We start from the raw sequence: 16691 nt of genomic DNA, 5'->3' as shown, positions 1-16691 counted from the left end.
CGGAGCTTGGAATGATATGCACTTTCCTCTAAGTGCTTCCACCCTGATTATTCTGGGAAGACGTTGCATTATCCCAGTAATTGTGGTTTTTCTCTGCCGTGTAGTTAATGGTGTAATGTAAGATCGTGCTGTCCAAAATTATCCACAAAGGCCAAGACAACCTAAAAGAAGGATCCTCCCAATGGCCACAGAGCTATACATTCCCATTCTGAAGGCAGCCAGCTGTCCTCTAGTCTGAGCAACTGGAGGATTGAGAGGGGGGTTGGGGTTTAGTCATGGGAGAACAGAGCTTTTGCTTGCACATTTTCCATAAGGATGTCAGTGAGATTTGGTATTATGTTGCAGGAGCTGTGGTTGTCAGGACATGACTAGCTGGCTGTTTAGAGGACAGATTACGAAGCCCGATGGTGACGTATGAGGAGAATCAAATGGGATGTCATGTCTATCTAATTTACAGATTGTATGAGAGCAGCTTCTGATCTGGTTTACACTGGGCATTGACTTGGACACAGTGCTCTCTTTCTCTTTATTCTGTATCGGGGATGATGTCACCACCACATGTTCTGTTCTCTTAAAGAGACAGAAGCATTCTGCATAATGGGAGAAAGACATAGCAGGGTAAGCAAGGGGCTCCTATCAAATCCTGATGCATTAACCTTGAGAAGCAAGGATGGCTTTGTGTATGTAGAGGTTGCAGTGAGCTTTGCAGCACCTTGAGGTTCCAGTTTGAGATGTTCAATGAATAATGCTGTTCATTGTAGAGTTGTCATCTCTGGACTGATGCTGTTGTTCATCTTCAATAGTAAAAATCATGTGCTTGATCAGATTACTAGATTATCCAAATTACAGCCGGGTGTGCCTGTAACTGATGTACGTATCATTAAGCTGTGGACATTATCTCGGTTTGCTTGTATCGCAGGATCTTCCATCCACAGTTAATATGCATGCCGTTGACTTCAGGGTTGCCTTGAGGGACATTCTCTAGGTAAATGAGTTAATAATAGGTGTTTTTAGTTTTCTTTAAATATATTGTGATTATCTAAATCCTTTATATTTTAAAGGAGCAACATACCATTAAGTCTGTCATTCCAATCTCCATTTAGTGATGGTTTTGACTTTGGCGCCTTTACTTTTTACCAATACTGATAATCAATGTAATTATTGTGGTTTTTAGACAGAAGTGCAATGGAAAAAAAATGAAGTACATACTAAATTCATGGATGTCCTCACCTTTTTGTTGTGGTTGTATGTTTTATTTCTTGATTAGGTGACCAGGGTGCAGAACAACAAGATGCTTCAATAGCATGCGTGGTGTTCCCCAACAGGTGTGCACCATGTAGTCATCTGTCAGACTGGTGTAGAATTTCTCTTCTGATTCCTGTATCTAAATTTTAATGTACTTTTATTTCCACTTAGGCACAGCTGGCACAGGCCTTATATGACAATGCTGCGGAGAGTCCTGAAGAGCTTAGTTTTCGTCGAGGTGACGTGATGTTGGTTTTAGAACAAGACCCTCCGACTCTTAATGGATGGTGGAGATGCTCGCTTAAGGGGAAGCAGGGAATTGCTCCTGGAAACCGTTTACGGCTTCTTCCGGTGACAGAATCACAGGAAAATGAATACCAAGCACCTCGACTTCTTGGAGCTACTGTTATGTCAAAACCACAAAAACCTGACAACAAAGGAAAAAATTACAAAGATGAAGAGGAGAGCCCATCATGTACAGAGGTAAGATTAAGGCTCAAAACGCAATCAAAATATGAGATGGCAGAAATAGTTATGGAGACTAATTTTCTTCTTTTCGTCTCCTTTCTCTCTTAGGTATATCAAGTTCCACCGATAGCCCGCCTTTGTATATCCCCACCTACAACTGACGATGATATCTATAACTCTCCACGTCAGATTGAGGTGCCTCAGCCTGAACCACAGGAGGTGAGAAAAATTTAAAACCCCTGTCCTGATAAAATGTTAATGCAACGGTATGCATTGTGTCTGGGAATTTCAGTTAGTACTTATGATTTTACTAGATGGAGGCCCAATGCAATAGCATTGGGAGGGCGGTAATGTCATGATGAGGGCAGGCTTTGCAGCGTTGAGAATCTCTCCCCCCATGTGCTCACCCACCTATCCACTCTCTCTTTCCCTATGTGCTGACTTATCACGTCTGTGCTCTCTTCTTTGACCTGTCTACCCCATGTGCTATCCTCCTTGTCTGCTGTCTCTCTCCTTCCTGTGCTGTGTTCTCCCCTCATGTGCTGTCCTGTTTTTGCTGTCTCCCCCCTGTGCTCTGTCTCTCACCCCTGTGTCTGAGCTGACACAGCTCCTGTGCAGGGGAGGAAGCAAAAGACAATACTGACATTACAGCAGGAGATCGCAGAGGATACATTTTGTGAGGTAAAATATTTGACTAACTGTTTTTAAACAGTCAGTAAAATATTTTACCTCACAAAATGAATCCTCTGTGATCTCCTGCTGTAATGTCAGTATTGTCTTTTGCTTCCTCCCCTGCCCAGGAGATGTGGTATGTGCCGTACACGGTCAGACACAACCATTTTTACAATTAACTTTCGTTCGTGTGAAAACCCTTTTAATGTAACCAGCTTCCTCTGCCTGTAGACACATCGCGCATCTGCACCGGATCAGCCGAATGATTCACTGCACCTGCGCGAAATTCGTGCAGGCGCAGTGCGACAGTGTTTTGCTGGTGGTATCACACAAGAGGCTGCGTGAGTGTGACTGTGTGTGTGGTGCATGTATAGAGAGTGTGTGTGGTGTGACGGTGTTCCGCTGGTGGTATCGGGCAATAGGTTGGTACCAGCAGCAGTTTCCATATTGAGACACCCATCTCTTGGGTGTCCCAATATGGCAGTCGGTGAACGTCCTCCATTTGGAATTCTGGGATACGATGACATCAGGACAGAACAGGAAATGAAAACATTACAAAGCAATTATATAAATAGCTAGGAGCCATCTAATTTATACTTTTTCTACCCATGTCCTACAGGTTTACGATATGCCATCATCATTACTGAAAGATACACATTCTATGTCTAGTATGTATGATAGTCCTGTGTTGCGACTAAAAGAAGTAAAGGGTGAGGCTGTCCCACCACCTGAAGAGATTCCAGAAGACATTTATGATGTGCCACCAACATTTCACAATGTACCACTAGATGATGAGGAAGATGAGGGGATTTATTCCATGCCCTCTAACCTGAAACGAGTGTCTGGGCTTCAGAATCTATATGAAGCACCAGAAGATATTCTTAGTTGTGGTAACTTACCAGAACCCACTGACCCAAAACAGACCCACCGTCTTTCAGTTTCAAGCACTGGCAGTGGTCGATCTGCAGATTCTGGTGGCAGTAGAGAGTCTGTTCTACCATCCATTTTGTCTAGGGATCCTCGTACTGATGGGCTTTGTACAGTGGAGGCATTGCGAATACAGCATCAGGAATTACAAAAAGCAATGATAATTTTAAGAGATAACCCTCAGGAAGGTGCAAGACAAGGATGCATGGAAAGTAAAGGAACAACTCAAGGTGTTGAAGTCCTTAAAGATTTTGTTGGATTGGCACAAATTGTTCTTCTCCACTCTTGCCAAGCATCAGATCCATCGCTTCATCGAGAACTTTCTGGGCATTTTGAGCAACTGGAACATGCATTGCGGGCACTACAGGATGGTGATACAGCGTTATCATTGACTCATTTAATTCAGGAGCAGAGTGGGTGTATTGTGGCCTTGGTAAATGCTAATGCAGCGCTTCTCTTCCCACGACCACGGCTTTCTTCTAGTGAAAGCCTTTCACGACGGCCTCTTCCTGCCATTCCCAGTGCATCTCCAGCATCGCATCGCAAGGGCAGCATTCAGGATCGACCTCTGCCACCACCACCTATCCTTCATCGCGCACCTAGTGATCCAGGGGAGGATGCTCACAGTGAATACGAGAGGATTCAATGCAGAGACAATCACTATGTTCATTTACAGGTGCATTAAAGCTCATACATTAGTCGTTTTTCACCTCCTTGATTCTGGTACCTATTGGTATTAACAATCTTTGTTTTGCTTTATTTTTATCCTACCAGGGTACAAATTCGCAAACCGCTCCGAAATCCAAAGACCAACAGAAGACTGTGGATCAGAAACCTTTACAAGAGAGAAAGGTAAAAGTTGGTTATTTATGTCTGGTAAAGTTAAGCCAATATGCTTATATCAACTGTATGTGTCTATAAGGAAATCTAGATAAATCTTTTCCTACATGACGGTCAAGTTTGGATGATCGTGACTTCTTCAGGGCAAAGATGAAGTTTTTCATGTATGGACGCCAACCTTGACTTGTGTGAAAATGACTTATAGCCATTGCTGACCAATTTGGGCGATAACTTGATACCAGGCTGCACTGCTGTAATGAAGGATCTAAGGCCTGTTTCATACCTCCGTCATCGGCGGTCAGTTGAAATCCGCAAAAGGTTGAAACCAGCTGATCCGTGACGGACGGATGTCAGCTGAGTACGTAGGATGAAGGATCCGTGGGAGAAGCGATGCGGCCAAATTTAAAGCGACCGCGGCGGTTGCGAATTGCATGTAGATCGCGTGAGGTGGAGCGCGATCGGGAGAAGGACATCGCGGGAGGTGGAGCGCGATCGGGAGAGGGACATCGCGGGAGAGGGACATCGCGGGAGGTGGAGCGCGATCGGGAGAGGGATATCGCGGGAGGTGGAGCGCGATCGGGATATCGCGGGAGGGACGGGTGAGTTGGAGCGCAATGAGAGAGAGCGAGAACGAGGAGATTTTATCGGCTCCCGGAGCGGCATTTATGGGTTAATGCTGAAATTAGCGGACCGTCAAAGCAAAAAAAGTTGCAGGGTCCGTTTCATCCGCCCGGGAGCCGCGAAAATCTTGGCAGAGCCGTAAAAAAACGGGTGGGACGGACGACCGTCAGTCAAGATCCGCCAATAATGCAAGTCTATGTGGGAAAAAACGGATCCGCCCCTTTTTTGGCGGATCCGTTTTTTTTTAAAATTTGGCGGATTTTGACTGAAGGGAGAAAACGGATGTGTGAAACAGGCCTAAGGGTCAAGATGACTCGAATAGTCTTTATTTCCACATTGTGTTTCAAAGCTTGATTAGTGTCATTTTCAAGTGAAAAAACTAATGTTTTTTCACTAGAAAAAGACGCCACTCCAGCGTTGAAACGCATCGTGGAAATAAAAACCATTCAATTCATAGAATGTTAGAGTTTGAAGACACTTTAAGGGTCATTGTGTCCAACCCCCTGCTTAATGCAGCACAGGATTCACTTAACCATCTCAGGCAGATGTCTATCCTGCCTCTGTTTGAAGACTTCATTGAAGGAGAACTCGCCACCTCTGGTGGCAGCCTAGTCCACTCATTGATCACTCTCACTGTCAGAAAGTTTTCCTAATATGTAATCTGTATCCTCTCCCTTTCAGTTTCATTCCATTGCTTCTCGTGTTTCCATGTGCAAGTGAGAATAATGATAATCCCTCTACACTGTGACATCCTTTCAGATATTTATAAACCACTATTAAGTCTCCTCTTAGTCTTCTTTATCGCAAGCTAAACAGTCCCAGATCCTTTAATCGTTCCTCTTAGGACATAGTTTGCAGTCCGCTCACCATCCTGGTAGCTTTTCTCAGCACTTGTTTCAGTTTCTCAATGTTTTTTTTTTTTTTTTAAATGTGGTGCCCAGAACTGGACACAGTATTCCAGATGAGGTCTGACCAAGGAGGAGTAGAGGGGGATAATTGCGTCACCTGATCTAGACTCTATGCTTTTCTTAATAAATCCTAGAACTGTTTGCCTTTTTTGCTGTTGCATCACACTGTTCACTCGTGCAGTCTGATCTATTAGTATACTCAAGTCTTTTTCACGTGTGCTGTTGCTTAGTTCTATTCCTCCCATTCTGTAGTTGTCATTTTCATTTTTTTTCCCAAATCTAGAATTTTGCATTTCTCCTATAAGTCGCTTTCCATTGTTCAAACTTACCTAGATTTTTCTGAATCCTTTGTCTTCTCTAGTGTTAGCTATGCCTTCTAACTTTGCACCGTCTGCAAATTTGATTAGTTTACCTTCACTTCCCTTATATAGATAATTTATAAAAATGTTGAACAACACTGGTGCCGGGACAGAGCCTTGTGGTACCCCACTTGAAACACTCTTCCAATTGGATGTGCAACCATGTATTACCACTCTTTGAGTATGTTATGAATCCACCTAACTGTAGCTTTGTCAATCCAATACTTGGTCATTTTTTCAATAAGGATAGTATAAGATACTTTATCAAATGCTTTGCTGAAGTCAGGATGTACTATATCTACCGGATTTCCCTGATCCACCCAGTGATCCCATCATAGAAGGAAATTAGATTAGTCTGGCATGACTTGTTTGCTACAAACTCATGCTGTCTCTGGTTAATTGCTGTATTCTTATCCAAGTACTTGCATACGTGCTGTTTAATAATTTGTTCAATGATCTTTCCTGGTATAGAAGTAAGGCTCACTGGCCTGTAATTTTCTGGCTCCATGTTCTTTCCTTTTTTGAAGATGGGGACAAATTTGCCTTTCTCCATTCTTTTGGAACTTTTCCTGTTCTCCAGAATTTATCTTGGTCCTAAGGGTTCTTCATTACAGCAGCACAGCCTGGTATCAGGTTATCTTCCAAATCAGTCTACTATCCTGGAGGAGATCATTCCCTAGCAGCTGATATTTTCAGGTATTCATAGGTTCTGTGCCTATGAAGGACACCTTCCTTTTCCTTTACTTGTACCCAAAAGGGTATCACCTGATGGTCTTGTGCTTCCTGGTCCCCCTACAGTTTTTCTACTTATAGCCATTGTTGGCTTTCTATTCATATCTGATCTATTCTTTCAGTAGTGTTGTCTGGATTTAAATTTCTGTAGTCTGTATGCACAATATATTGTGCACCTAAACCCCTAACAATTTGGAGAGGTATCTCCTCTCATGATGTAAATTAAAATTCTCTCTGTGAACCTTAAGCGGATGGGTCTGTGCCTGCATCAAAGAAACTGACAAGCCCCCCGAGATTTCTTACTTTAGCAGTTTCTTGGGTATTTAGTAGTTTCTTTATATTAAAAAGCTTTAGGGAAGTTGGTTGGGATTCAGTTGAAGGAAATTGAAGGAAAAGGAAAACCAATTGTTTTTTTTCTTATTGAAATCCTTAAATTAGCGTATTCCATTTTTTAGCATTGTTGCTCCTTATTGAGAGATTAACCTTTTTAATATATGTAAACATTGCATATCTTTTCTAGTTATTGCTTAGTTTTCTTATATTCTAAGATGGTAAATTAATTTTCTTACCCATTTTTAGATGGTGTAAATAGGACATTTTCTTCATCATTAAAACTACATGCAGACAATATACCGTTATAAATACCTGATTAACACAATAGCAGCAGTTCCATCTCCCATACTCTAACTCTGAATCACAACCCCCCCCCTCTCACCCCCCTTTTAAAGCTTAAACCTAGCCTTACCAGTAAGGGCTGGGGCACGGAATTACACATTATCATTACCATTGGGTGTACACTCCTGTGAATAAGGAGTGTTTGACAAGAAGTGAGAATAATCTCAATAATGGAACTTCAAAAGAGGACCCACTGCAATAATGAAAAAAATAAGAAAGAACTTATTGAACAGATTAAAACCATGAACATAACGCATGTTTAGAGTAGAGAAATTGAAACATAACCCCAGATTTGAGGGTCGCAAGTATGTCCGGACTGACAGGAGACAATGAAGGGCTAAGAAAATAAAATATATAAGGGCGGCCCAAACCATTCTAAGTTCTTAGACACAGACCTGTTCCAGATCAGGCCCTATTGCCAGCAGAAACCTCATGGTGGATTTGTTGCTCATGGCTATCTAATGACCAAAGGGCAACTTTAGGAGAATCAAAGAAATTGGTAGGCAACCTCCCTGAGTTTAGCAGCATAGATCATTGAGCATTGCAGACCGATTGCCCTTATCCTCTTTTTTTTCATTTCTGAACCTCCACGGAGAAAAGGACACTCTTAGGCCCACCAGATTTATGCCCTGTCTCTTTTTTTGCCTTAAGGAGGATGTCCTGTAGTGTAGAATTTGAATTAAAATGGGACACAGGGGTCTGCCAACCCGGCCTGGTCTCTTGGACTATGTGCCCTCTGTGTGGTTGCTGGATGGATGGGATCTGCAGGCATATTGCTCCAGCCATGCCGCCACATCTCCATTCAGATCCCTCTGTCTCCTCCCTCTCGCGAGCGCCAATTTGATCCACACTGCACATCTTTTTACTCCGAGTTATGGGACCGCCACAGCCCGCAAAGCAGCTCCCTGGACTCCAGAAGTCTCAAACCGGCAGGTGAGGTGCTCGCTGGACTGATCTGCACCTCTGGATAGGCAGAGTCGGATGATTGGAGTGAGAGCTCTCTGGAAGCAAGTATCTCTACATACGCCACTTGGCCACGCCCCCCCCCCATTGTTTTTCCTTATAGTTTTAAAGTGAACCTGTCACTAGATTCATGCTGCCTTGACCAAGTGCAGTATCAGAAACTGGCTGTGTGATTGCAGCCATGTATGTTATACTATAAAACTTTGCAGTGTATCAGACTAAACATACTTTGAAAAGCCATGGACTATGGCCCAGATTCATCATTTGCAATGTATTGAAGTCACTTTTTTGTTTTGTGGAATTTTCAAGTTTTTGATAAATCCTTCATGAATTTGGCACAGAATTTAAGAAATTTTTTTTTTATTTTTGTGTTTCACCATCTTTTGCAACTACCTAGCTCAAAAAGCTGTGAATCCTTTAAAAGTTGTGCATTTTTCTAAAACAATAAAAATAAAAAAAATCACCAAATTAAAGGGGAATCTGTCAGCAAGATTTCACCTTACATCCACCCCAAACTATTCATAGACCCATGTAGCTCTTTCAAAGACAAGTCCATAAATGCCTTTACATGGTCAGTCCGTTACTCCATTTCTGAGAAATTGGCGTTTGAATTGATGTACAAATGAAGCTGAAAAGCTATGGAAGATCTAAAACCTCTGTCACTGCTTATTGCTCTCCCCAAAAATTGAGAAACAACAATGGTGAATTGGGTCTTATGGGGCAGAACACTTTGAATGGTCACAAAATGTTTTCATTGCGCAAAGATTTTGTGACTTTTGCCATTTTCATGTGGTTCCGGCTGGGCAACTTTTGACAGTCTAATTTATTACCAGATGTGACCATAGTAAGATTTCTGTTGATGCGCACAGACGTTAAGGTGAACCTGATTCTACAAGTGGCATATGCCTCTTAATGAACCAGGCGCCTCTTACTCCACGTACTCTTTTCTAAGCTAAACAAGCCCAACTTTTCCAACTTCTCATATGAAAGGTCTTTCATCTCTTGTAATAATCTAGTTGCCCGTCTTTGAAATGATTCTAACTTCTGAATATCCTTTTTAAATTGTGGAGCCCAAAACTGGATTCCATATTCTAGATGTGGCCTCACCAGTGGCCGCCGCGGAAACACTTAAAAAAAATGCTAGTTAAAATGCATCCCATGCAATCCTATGGGATTCCGCAGTTGCTGTGCCAATGCTGCGGATTTTTCAGCTGCGTTATCGCATTGCGGAAAAATCCGTAGCATGTCCATTAATTTTGCGTAATTGCGGAAATTCCGTCGCCATAGGATTGCGTTGAAACGCTCACTTTACGCATGTGACTATGCCCACCATGCGTAAAGTGAGTGCTTCATGTGCGGATGGTACCCAGGGTCTGGAGGAGAGGAGACTCTCCTCCATGCCCTGGGTACCATATTCCTGTAAAAAATAGGGATATACTTACCCTCTGTCGGCCCCCGGAGTCCTGGAAATCACTGCTGAGGACCGGGAGGACTCCGGGGGCTGACAGAAGGTAAGTATATTCCTTTATCAAATGATAAGTTAAAACGCTTAATGGTAAGTATATCGCCTTTATCAAATGATGGATCACCCCTATTGGACCAGTTATATAACGAGGGGACCATGATATCCTTTCAAGATATGAAAGCACTACTCACAAGGTCTCATTACACCTTTATACATTATGAGTCTCTTAGGAAGACGCTATGCCAAGTCATGATTAATGGTGACCTTACGCGACTGTTAATCACTTTTGAAACATTATGCTCCCAAACAAAAACCTCGCAAAAAAGTGCTTTCTGCCCTCTATAATATGGTACTCTTAAAACAAATACCTCCGAAAAGAGCCTTTTTGCTGAGATGGGAAAAAGAATTAGGCCAATCCTTTTCTGACTCCCAAATTAATCTAATTTACAAATCTTCATATGGCCCTTCACAATGTGAGAGCCCAAGAAAACAGCTCCAAAATAAAAACCCACTGGTATACAACACCTCTCCTAAACATAAATGGTTCCCTACTTGCCAGACATATGCTGGAGGTGCGAAAAGGACAGAGGCTCATACCTTCATATCTGGTGGTCCTGCCACATCATACAAAAATTTTGGAACACCATATCGCAAGTTTTAGATGAAGTGGTGCGTACCCATATAAAATTAACACTGGAACATGTTTTCCTTAATCTCCCAACAGTTCCAAATAACAAATTTATATCTAAATTGGTCTCTTTCATTCTAACAGCTGGTAAGCTACTTATACCTACGTTATGGCATTCGCCTAATATCCCAAGCACAAACCAGCTATTACTCAAGGTCGACCAACTGTATCATACTGAAGAATTAGCAGCACTTTTGACACATAGCCTTTCCTCCTTTTCGTGTGTCTGGAGTCTCTGGGTAACGTATAGGAAATCAAATAAATTTTATATCCCCTATGTGTGCCTGATCCCGCACTTTGATTTTGGACATGACCAATACGCCAGTGGACTACTTTCCTTCTGCCTTCCTCCCTCCCCATCCCGTGATACCTACCCTCTGTTTACCCACTTCCTTTGTGTACTCTAATTCTGTTTCCAGTTAGGGCCCCGTCACACATAGCGACTCACCAGCGATCCCGACAACGATATGAACTTGTTAGGATCGCTGGTGAGCTGCCAAACAGGCAGATCTCACCAGCGATCAGCACCAGCGACGACGAGCTCGTGCGTCGCTGTGTACCTTAGATACCAGCGCCCTGGTGCAGGGAACTCGTATCCAAGGTAAACGGCTGGTTTACCTTGGATACGAGCTGGGAGCTCGCTGATCGTTGCTCTCCCGCCTGCCACACTCAGCGATGCGTGCATGGCCAGCGGGAGACCAACGATAAATAAAATGTCCAGGGCTTTTGAGCACGATCAGCAATACCCGGCAGGGGGGCCGGTCGCTGATACTTGTCACACACAGCGATGTCGCTGGTGAGATCGCTGTTGCGTCACAAAACTTGTGACTCAGCAGCGATCTTGCTGTGTGTGACGGGGGCTTTAGTTAACCTACTATGTTTGTTTGTTAATTGTAATCAAGAATCATTCATTTTGCATATCAATGATATTTGGACGGGGGTGTTTGCATTTTCATTCTTGTAAACTTAGAAAGATTACTGGATATCATTTTTCCCTCTGAGGCCAGTGTGGCTTTTTGAACAATGTACTATTTGCTTCTTTTGTTTTTTCATGTTTGCATTGGTAAGCATGTTGATGCAGTTGTCATTTAAGCAATGATTCTTAATAAATAAAACATTTGAAGAAAAAAATTGTATCTGGTCTAGTTGACAGATCCAGATCCAGCAGATTACCTCCCCTGGTTGGTTATTTACCAGATGAGAGAGGTAAGGGTACTGTTACACTTAGCGATGCACCAGCGATCCCGACAACAATATGGATCGCTGGTGCATCGCTAAGTGGTCGCTAGTGAGCTGCCACACAGGCAGATCTCACCAGCGACATAGCAGGGGCCGGGGGTCGCTACTTACCTGTCAGACGCGACGATCCTGACGTCCTCTCGCCCGCGTCCACGCATCGCTCGTCGGCGCCGCAGGAAGCTGACGACGAGAAATGGCCTAGGACGTTCTCGCGCGACCAGCAGGGGAGTCGGTCGGAGGCAAGTATCAGACATAGTGATATCGCTAGCAATATCGCTGCTACGTCACAAAATCGGTGACGTTACAGTGATATTGCTAGCGATATCGCTATGTGTAACGGGGGCTTAACTGTCCTGAACTGTGGATAACAAATTGTAGCTTTTAGCACAACCAGAAAATTCTATGTCCCATTGAATGTCTGGATAGTTAAAATCCCCCATTATAAGAACCCTGTTACTGTTTGCAGCCTTTTTAATTTGTTGTAGCATTTCATCCTATACCTGTGAGGAGGCTTATAGCAAACTCCAATTAGCAGTTTTCCATTATTGCCATCCACATGTAGTGACTCTTGCATTGCTGTAACTCCCCCCCAATGTCTTCATTGAACACAGGTTTTAATGTGGATTTTACGAAGATGCACACCTCTCCACCTTTTTTATCTTCCATGTCCATTCTAAATGTATTGTAACGCTCTACGTTTGTTACCCAGTCATGGCTCTCATCAAGCCAGGTTTCCATAATGCCCACCACATTGTATTCTGTGACCGTCATAAGAGTCTCCAATTCATTCATTTTGTTTCCTAGACTACTTGCACTTGCCAGCAGACATTTAATACACTGCTCAAAAAAATAAAGGGAACACTTAAACAACAGACTATAACTCCCAAGTAAATCAAATTTCTGTGAAATCAAACTGTCCACTTAGGAAGCAACACTGATTGACAATCAATTTCACATGCTGTTGTGCAAATGGAATAGACAACAGATGGAAATTATTGGCAGTTATCCAGACACACTAAAAGGAGTGGTTCTGCAGGTGGGGACCACAGACCACATCTCAGTACCAATGCTTTATGGCTGATGTTTTGGTCACTTTTGAATGTTGGTTGTGCTTTCACACTCGTGGTAGCATGAGACGGACTCTACAGCCCACACAATTGGCTCAGGTAGTGCAGCTCATCCAGGATGGCACATCAATGCAAGCTGTGGCAATAAGGTTTGCTGTGTGTGTGTCAGCGTAGTATCCAGAGGCTGGAGGCGCTACCAGTAGACGTGGAGGGGGCCGTAGGAGGGCAACAACACAGCAGCAGGACCGCTACCTCTGCCTTTGTGCAAGGAGGAACAAGAGGAGCACTGCTAGAACCCTACAAAATGACTTCCAGCAGGCAAAAAGTGTGCATGTGTCTGCAAAAACTGTTAGAAACCAACTACATGAGGATGGTCTGAGTGCCAGACGTGCACAGATGGGGGTTGTGCTCACAGACCAACACAATGCAGGACGCTTGGCATTTGCCACAGAACACCAGGATTGGCAAATTCGCCACTGGCACCCTGTGCTCTTCACAGATGAAAGCAGATTCACACTGATCACATGTGACCGAGTCTGGAGACGCCGTGGAGAGCGATCTGCTGCCTGCAACATCCTTCGGCATGACCGGTTTGGCAGTGGGTTAGTCATGGTGTGGGGTGGCATTTCTTTGGAGGGCCGCACAGCCCTCCATGTGCTCGCCAGAGGTAACTTGACTGCCACTAGGTACCGAGATGATATCCTCATACCCCTTGTGAGACCATATGCTGGTGCGGTTAGTCCTGGGTTCCTCCTAATGCAGGACAAAACCAGACCTCATGTGTGTGTCAACAGTTCCTGCATGATGAAGGCATTGAAGCTATGGACTGGCCCGCTCGTTCCCCAGACCTAAATCCGATTGAGCATATCTGGGACATCATGTCTCGCTCCATCCACCAACGTAACGTTGCACCACAGACTGTCCAGGAGTTGGCGGATGATTTAGTCCATGTCTGGGAGGAGATGCCTCAGGGTACCATCCGCTGCCTCATCAGGAGCATGCCCAGGCGTTGTAGAGAGGTCATACGCTACTGAGCATCTTTTCTTTGTCATGAGGTATTTCCACTGAATTGGGATCAGCCTGTAATTTGATTTTCCACTTTGATTCACATTGATAATTGAAATGTTTTATTGTTCTGAACACATTCCACTATGCAATGAATAAAAATTTGCAACTGGAATATTTCATTCAGAGATATGTAGGATGTCGTATTTTAGTGTTCCCTATATTTTTTTGAGCAGTGTATTATTAGCACATTTGTTACTCCTACTTTGCTCCATGCTTTCCTTGCATACCCCAGTCACCTAAATACTCATTTACCCCTACTGCCTCACTCTCCCTGTCTATTCTATCTATCCCCATATTAACACAACTACCCTTCCCCCCCCGATCCTAGTTTAAAAGCTCCTCCATCTGTCTTACCATTTTTTTCCCCAAGCACAGCTGCACCATTCCCATTGAGGTGCAGCCCTTTCCTACTGTAGACCCTGTAGCCGACAGAGAAGTTGGCCCAGTTCTCCAGGAACCCAAACCCTTTCTTCCTGCACCAATTTCTAAGCCACTTATTTATCTCCCTAAGCTCCCACTGCCTATCCAGTGACGCTCGTGGCACTGGCAGTATTTCTGAAAACACCATCTTGGAGGTCCTGGCCTTCAGTTTCTCTCCTTCCCTAAAATCATTCTTAAGGACCTTCTACCTCCCTCTAACTTTGTAATTGGTAATAATGTTTTCCCTGACCGCTGGGGTTTCCCCAGCCCCACCCAGCAATCTGTCTATCTGATCTGCAATATGTCAAACCCAAGCACCCGGCAAACACACTGTTCGGCATTCACTGTGTCGGCAGCAGATGATCCTGTCTGCCCGTCTAATTATAGAGTCCCCTACCACCAACATTTGTCTGGCCTTTGCCTCACTCTTAGGCTATGTGCACACTCTGTGGATTCACCTGCGGGTTTTTCCACGCGGATCCTCAGGTAAAACCGCAGGTAAAGTGACCTGCGGTTTTCCTTTGTGGTTTGACACCTGGACAATGGAACAGGTGCCAAACCGCTGCGGAATCTGCAGGAAGGATTGACATGCTGCGGTTTGTAAACCGCGGAAAAAAAACGCAGCATCGGCACAGCGGTTTTGAAAGATAACATGGTACTGTACCATATCTGCAGAACTGCTGTGGATCCGCAGGGCCAAAAACGCTGCGAATCCGCAGCGTGTGCACATACCCTTATTTCCCTCCTTGCTGGTTGCTAGGAATGACAGGTTCCCTTTAATTTCAAGCTTGAAAAATGTTGCATTTGTTCTATGTTGGTTTTCTTTCATTTAATTTGCTACAATTTTGTTACGAAGTATAAAGGATATTACAGCTACATGCATGGGTGTCCTAGTGTAGGGATGAGATCTTAATAGCATGCTTGGTTGTAAGGCTGGGTTATTTACAATCCTGATGTCAATAGGGCCCATCAATGGCTTGAAGGATGATTTATTCGATATCTGTTTAGCTTTTATTTTTTTTTATTTTTTTTTTTTTTTTTTTTTTTTTTTTTTATCAACTTGATGTTTTATTTCTATAAACAACATTCTAACCATAAATATCTGCTATTACAATCACTACAATTACAGTGAAAGTCATGTAAGGATTTCCTGCTGCTATCTCTACAGAACACAGAAGGGTGTAATTAACAAAAGAACAAAAATATGAAGGACCCGTTGGTTAATTAATGTCGGTGTCCAATATCATTGGGAATAAGGAGCAGCTTCTACTGCTGTATGAGTATACCTCCTTACTAAGTGCATTATTAGCATGACCTCCCTTCGTCTGTCAATAGTACTGCCATTATTTGGTGATTTATGTTTTATACAGTTTTGCTTTACTTTTCTCCAAAAACATAAACATTTGAAACGAAGATAAGTTGTAAAAAGGACCAGTTTATGAATCCACTCCTTATTACATGTTCTTACCTTTACAAGTACTGAATATTTTTTTATTCTTTCCAAGATTGACACCTGCCCAGAAGCGTCTGAAGAGGATCGGCATTTGCTCCGTTTTTATGCATCTCAAAGCCATGGACATCTACAGACTCTGCAATCCTGTGTGAACACCTTCCTTGGGAGTGCAAGTTCTCAACCTCCACGTGTCTTTGTAGGACACGGAAAGCAGTTGGTGATCGCTGCACACAAGCTAGTGTTTATTGGGGACACACTTGGTCGACTGCTTAGTTGCAACCAAATTCAGGCTAGGCTAACAGGTGAAGGCGGTGCCCTGTGCCAGGCACTTAAGGAAGTAGTACTAGCAACCAAAGAGGCTGCTGCACTCTACCCATCTCCTGTTGCACTCAAAGCTATGGCGGTTAGTGTCTCCGTACTATGCACCTGTGCACATAGCTTCACTGACCTTCTCCAGAAGATGGCCAGCTGAGACGTGGATATTTGAAGTCTTGCGGTGTGGAATGGGCTAATAGCTGGAGTAATACAATGTAACGCGTCAGCATCTATGGACATTTTGAGTATTGTTTTCCCCATTTTTAAAGTATTTATTTTGTATAAGACAAACTGACTCGTGTGTTAATCTCAATACAGAAGCCTAAAGGTCTGGTATACTCAGGTCAACCATTCTCATGCGTTTAACTGTTTTGTTTGAGGGCAACACAATTAGTTAATGTACGACATGGCAAAATGATTAGAGCTACTCTCTAAATACAACCAAGCGCCGGCTATTGTGGATGATGACTCTCAGGGTGGCCACTAGTGTCACTCAATGTTTAAACGTGCACATCAGCTATAAAGGGATTAGTGGGGATTCCAGCCCACCCTTTCCCTCAGCCATG

The 16691-nt window shown here is 43.5% G+C and overlaps 1 protein-coding gene across 6 annotated transcripts in view; it reads left to right on the top strand.

The window, feature by feature from the left end:
* Positions 1–16478, top strand: part of EFS (embryonal Fyn-associated substrate) — a 104823-nt gene extending 88345 nt beyond the window's left edge. For 3 of the 6 annotated variants that reach the window (XM_073575396.1, XM_073575391.1, XM_073575395.1), the window contains 5 exons: positions 1417–1728; positions 1822–1932; positions 3005–3988; positions 4087–4164; positions 15863–16478. In XM_073575396.1, the coding sequence (XP_073431497.1) occupies positions 1492–1728; positions 1822–1932; positions 3005–3988; positions 4087–4164; positions 15863–16282 (1830 nt within the window). In that variant the 5' untranslated portion in view covers positions 1417–1491 and the 3' untranslated portion in view covers positions 16283–16478. Of the gene's footprint in view, positions 1–543; positions 619–1267; positions 1326–1416; positions 1729–1821; positions 1933–3004; positions 3989–4086; positions 4165–15862 lie in introns of those variants that run through there. The other 3 variants (XM_073575393.1, XM_073575394.1, XM_073575392.1) reach the window with 2 other exon arrangements.
* The last annotated feature ends 213 nt before the right edge of the window (positions 16479–16691 follow it).

This window comes from Dendrobates tinctorius, unplaced genomic scaffold (assembly GCF_039654945.1).
Source record: "Dendrobates tinctorius isolate UK_male_01 unplaced genomic scaffold, ASM3965494v1 ptg000044l, whole genome shotgun sequence".
NCBI classification, from domain to species: domain Eukaryota; kingdom Metazoa; phylum Chordata; class Amphibia; order Anura; family Dendrobatidae; genus Dendrobates; species Dendrobates tinctorius.
Note: the sequence above shows the minus strand (reverse complement) of the source record. Positions and strands in the feature narration are given on the sequence as shown.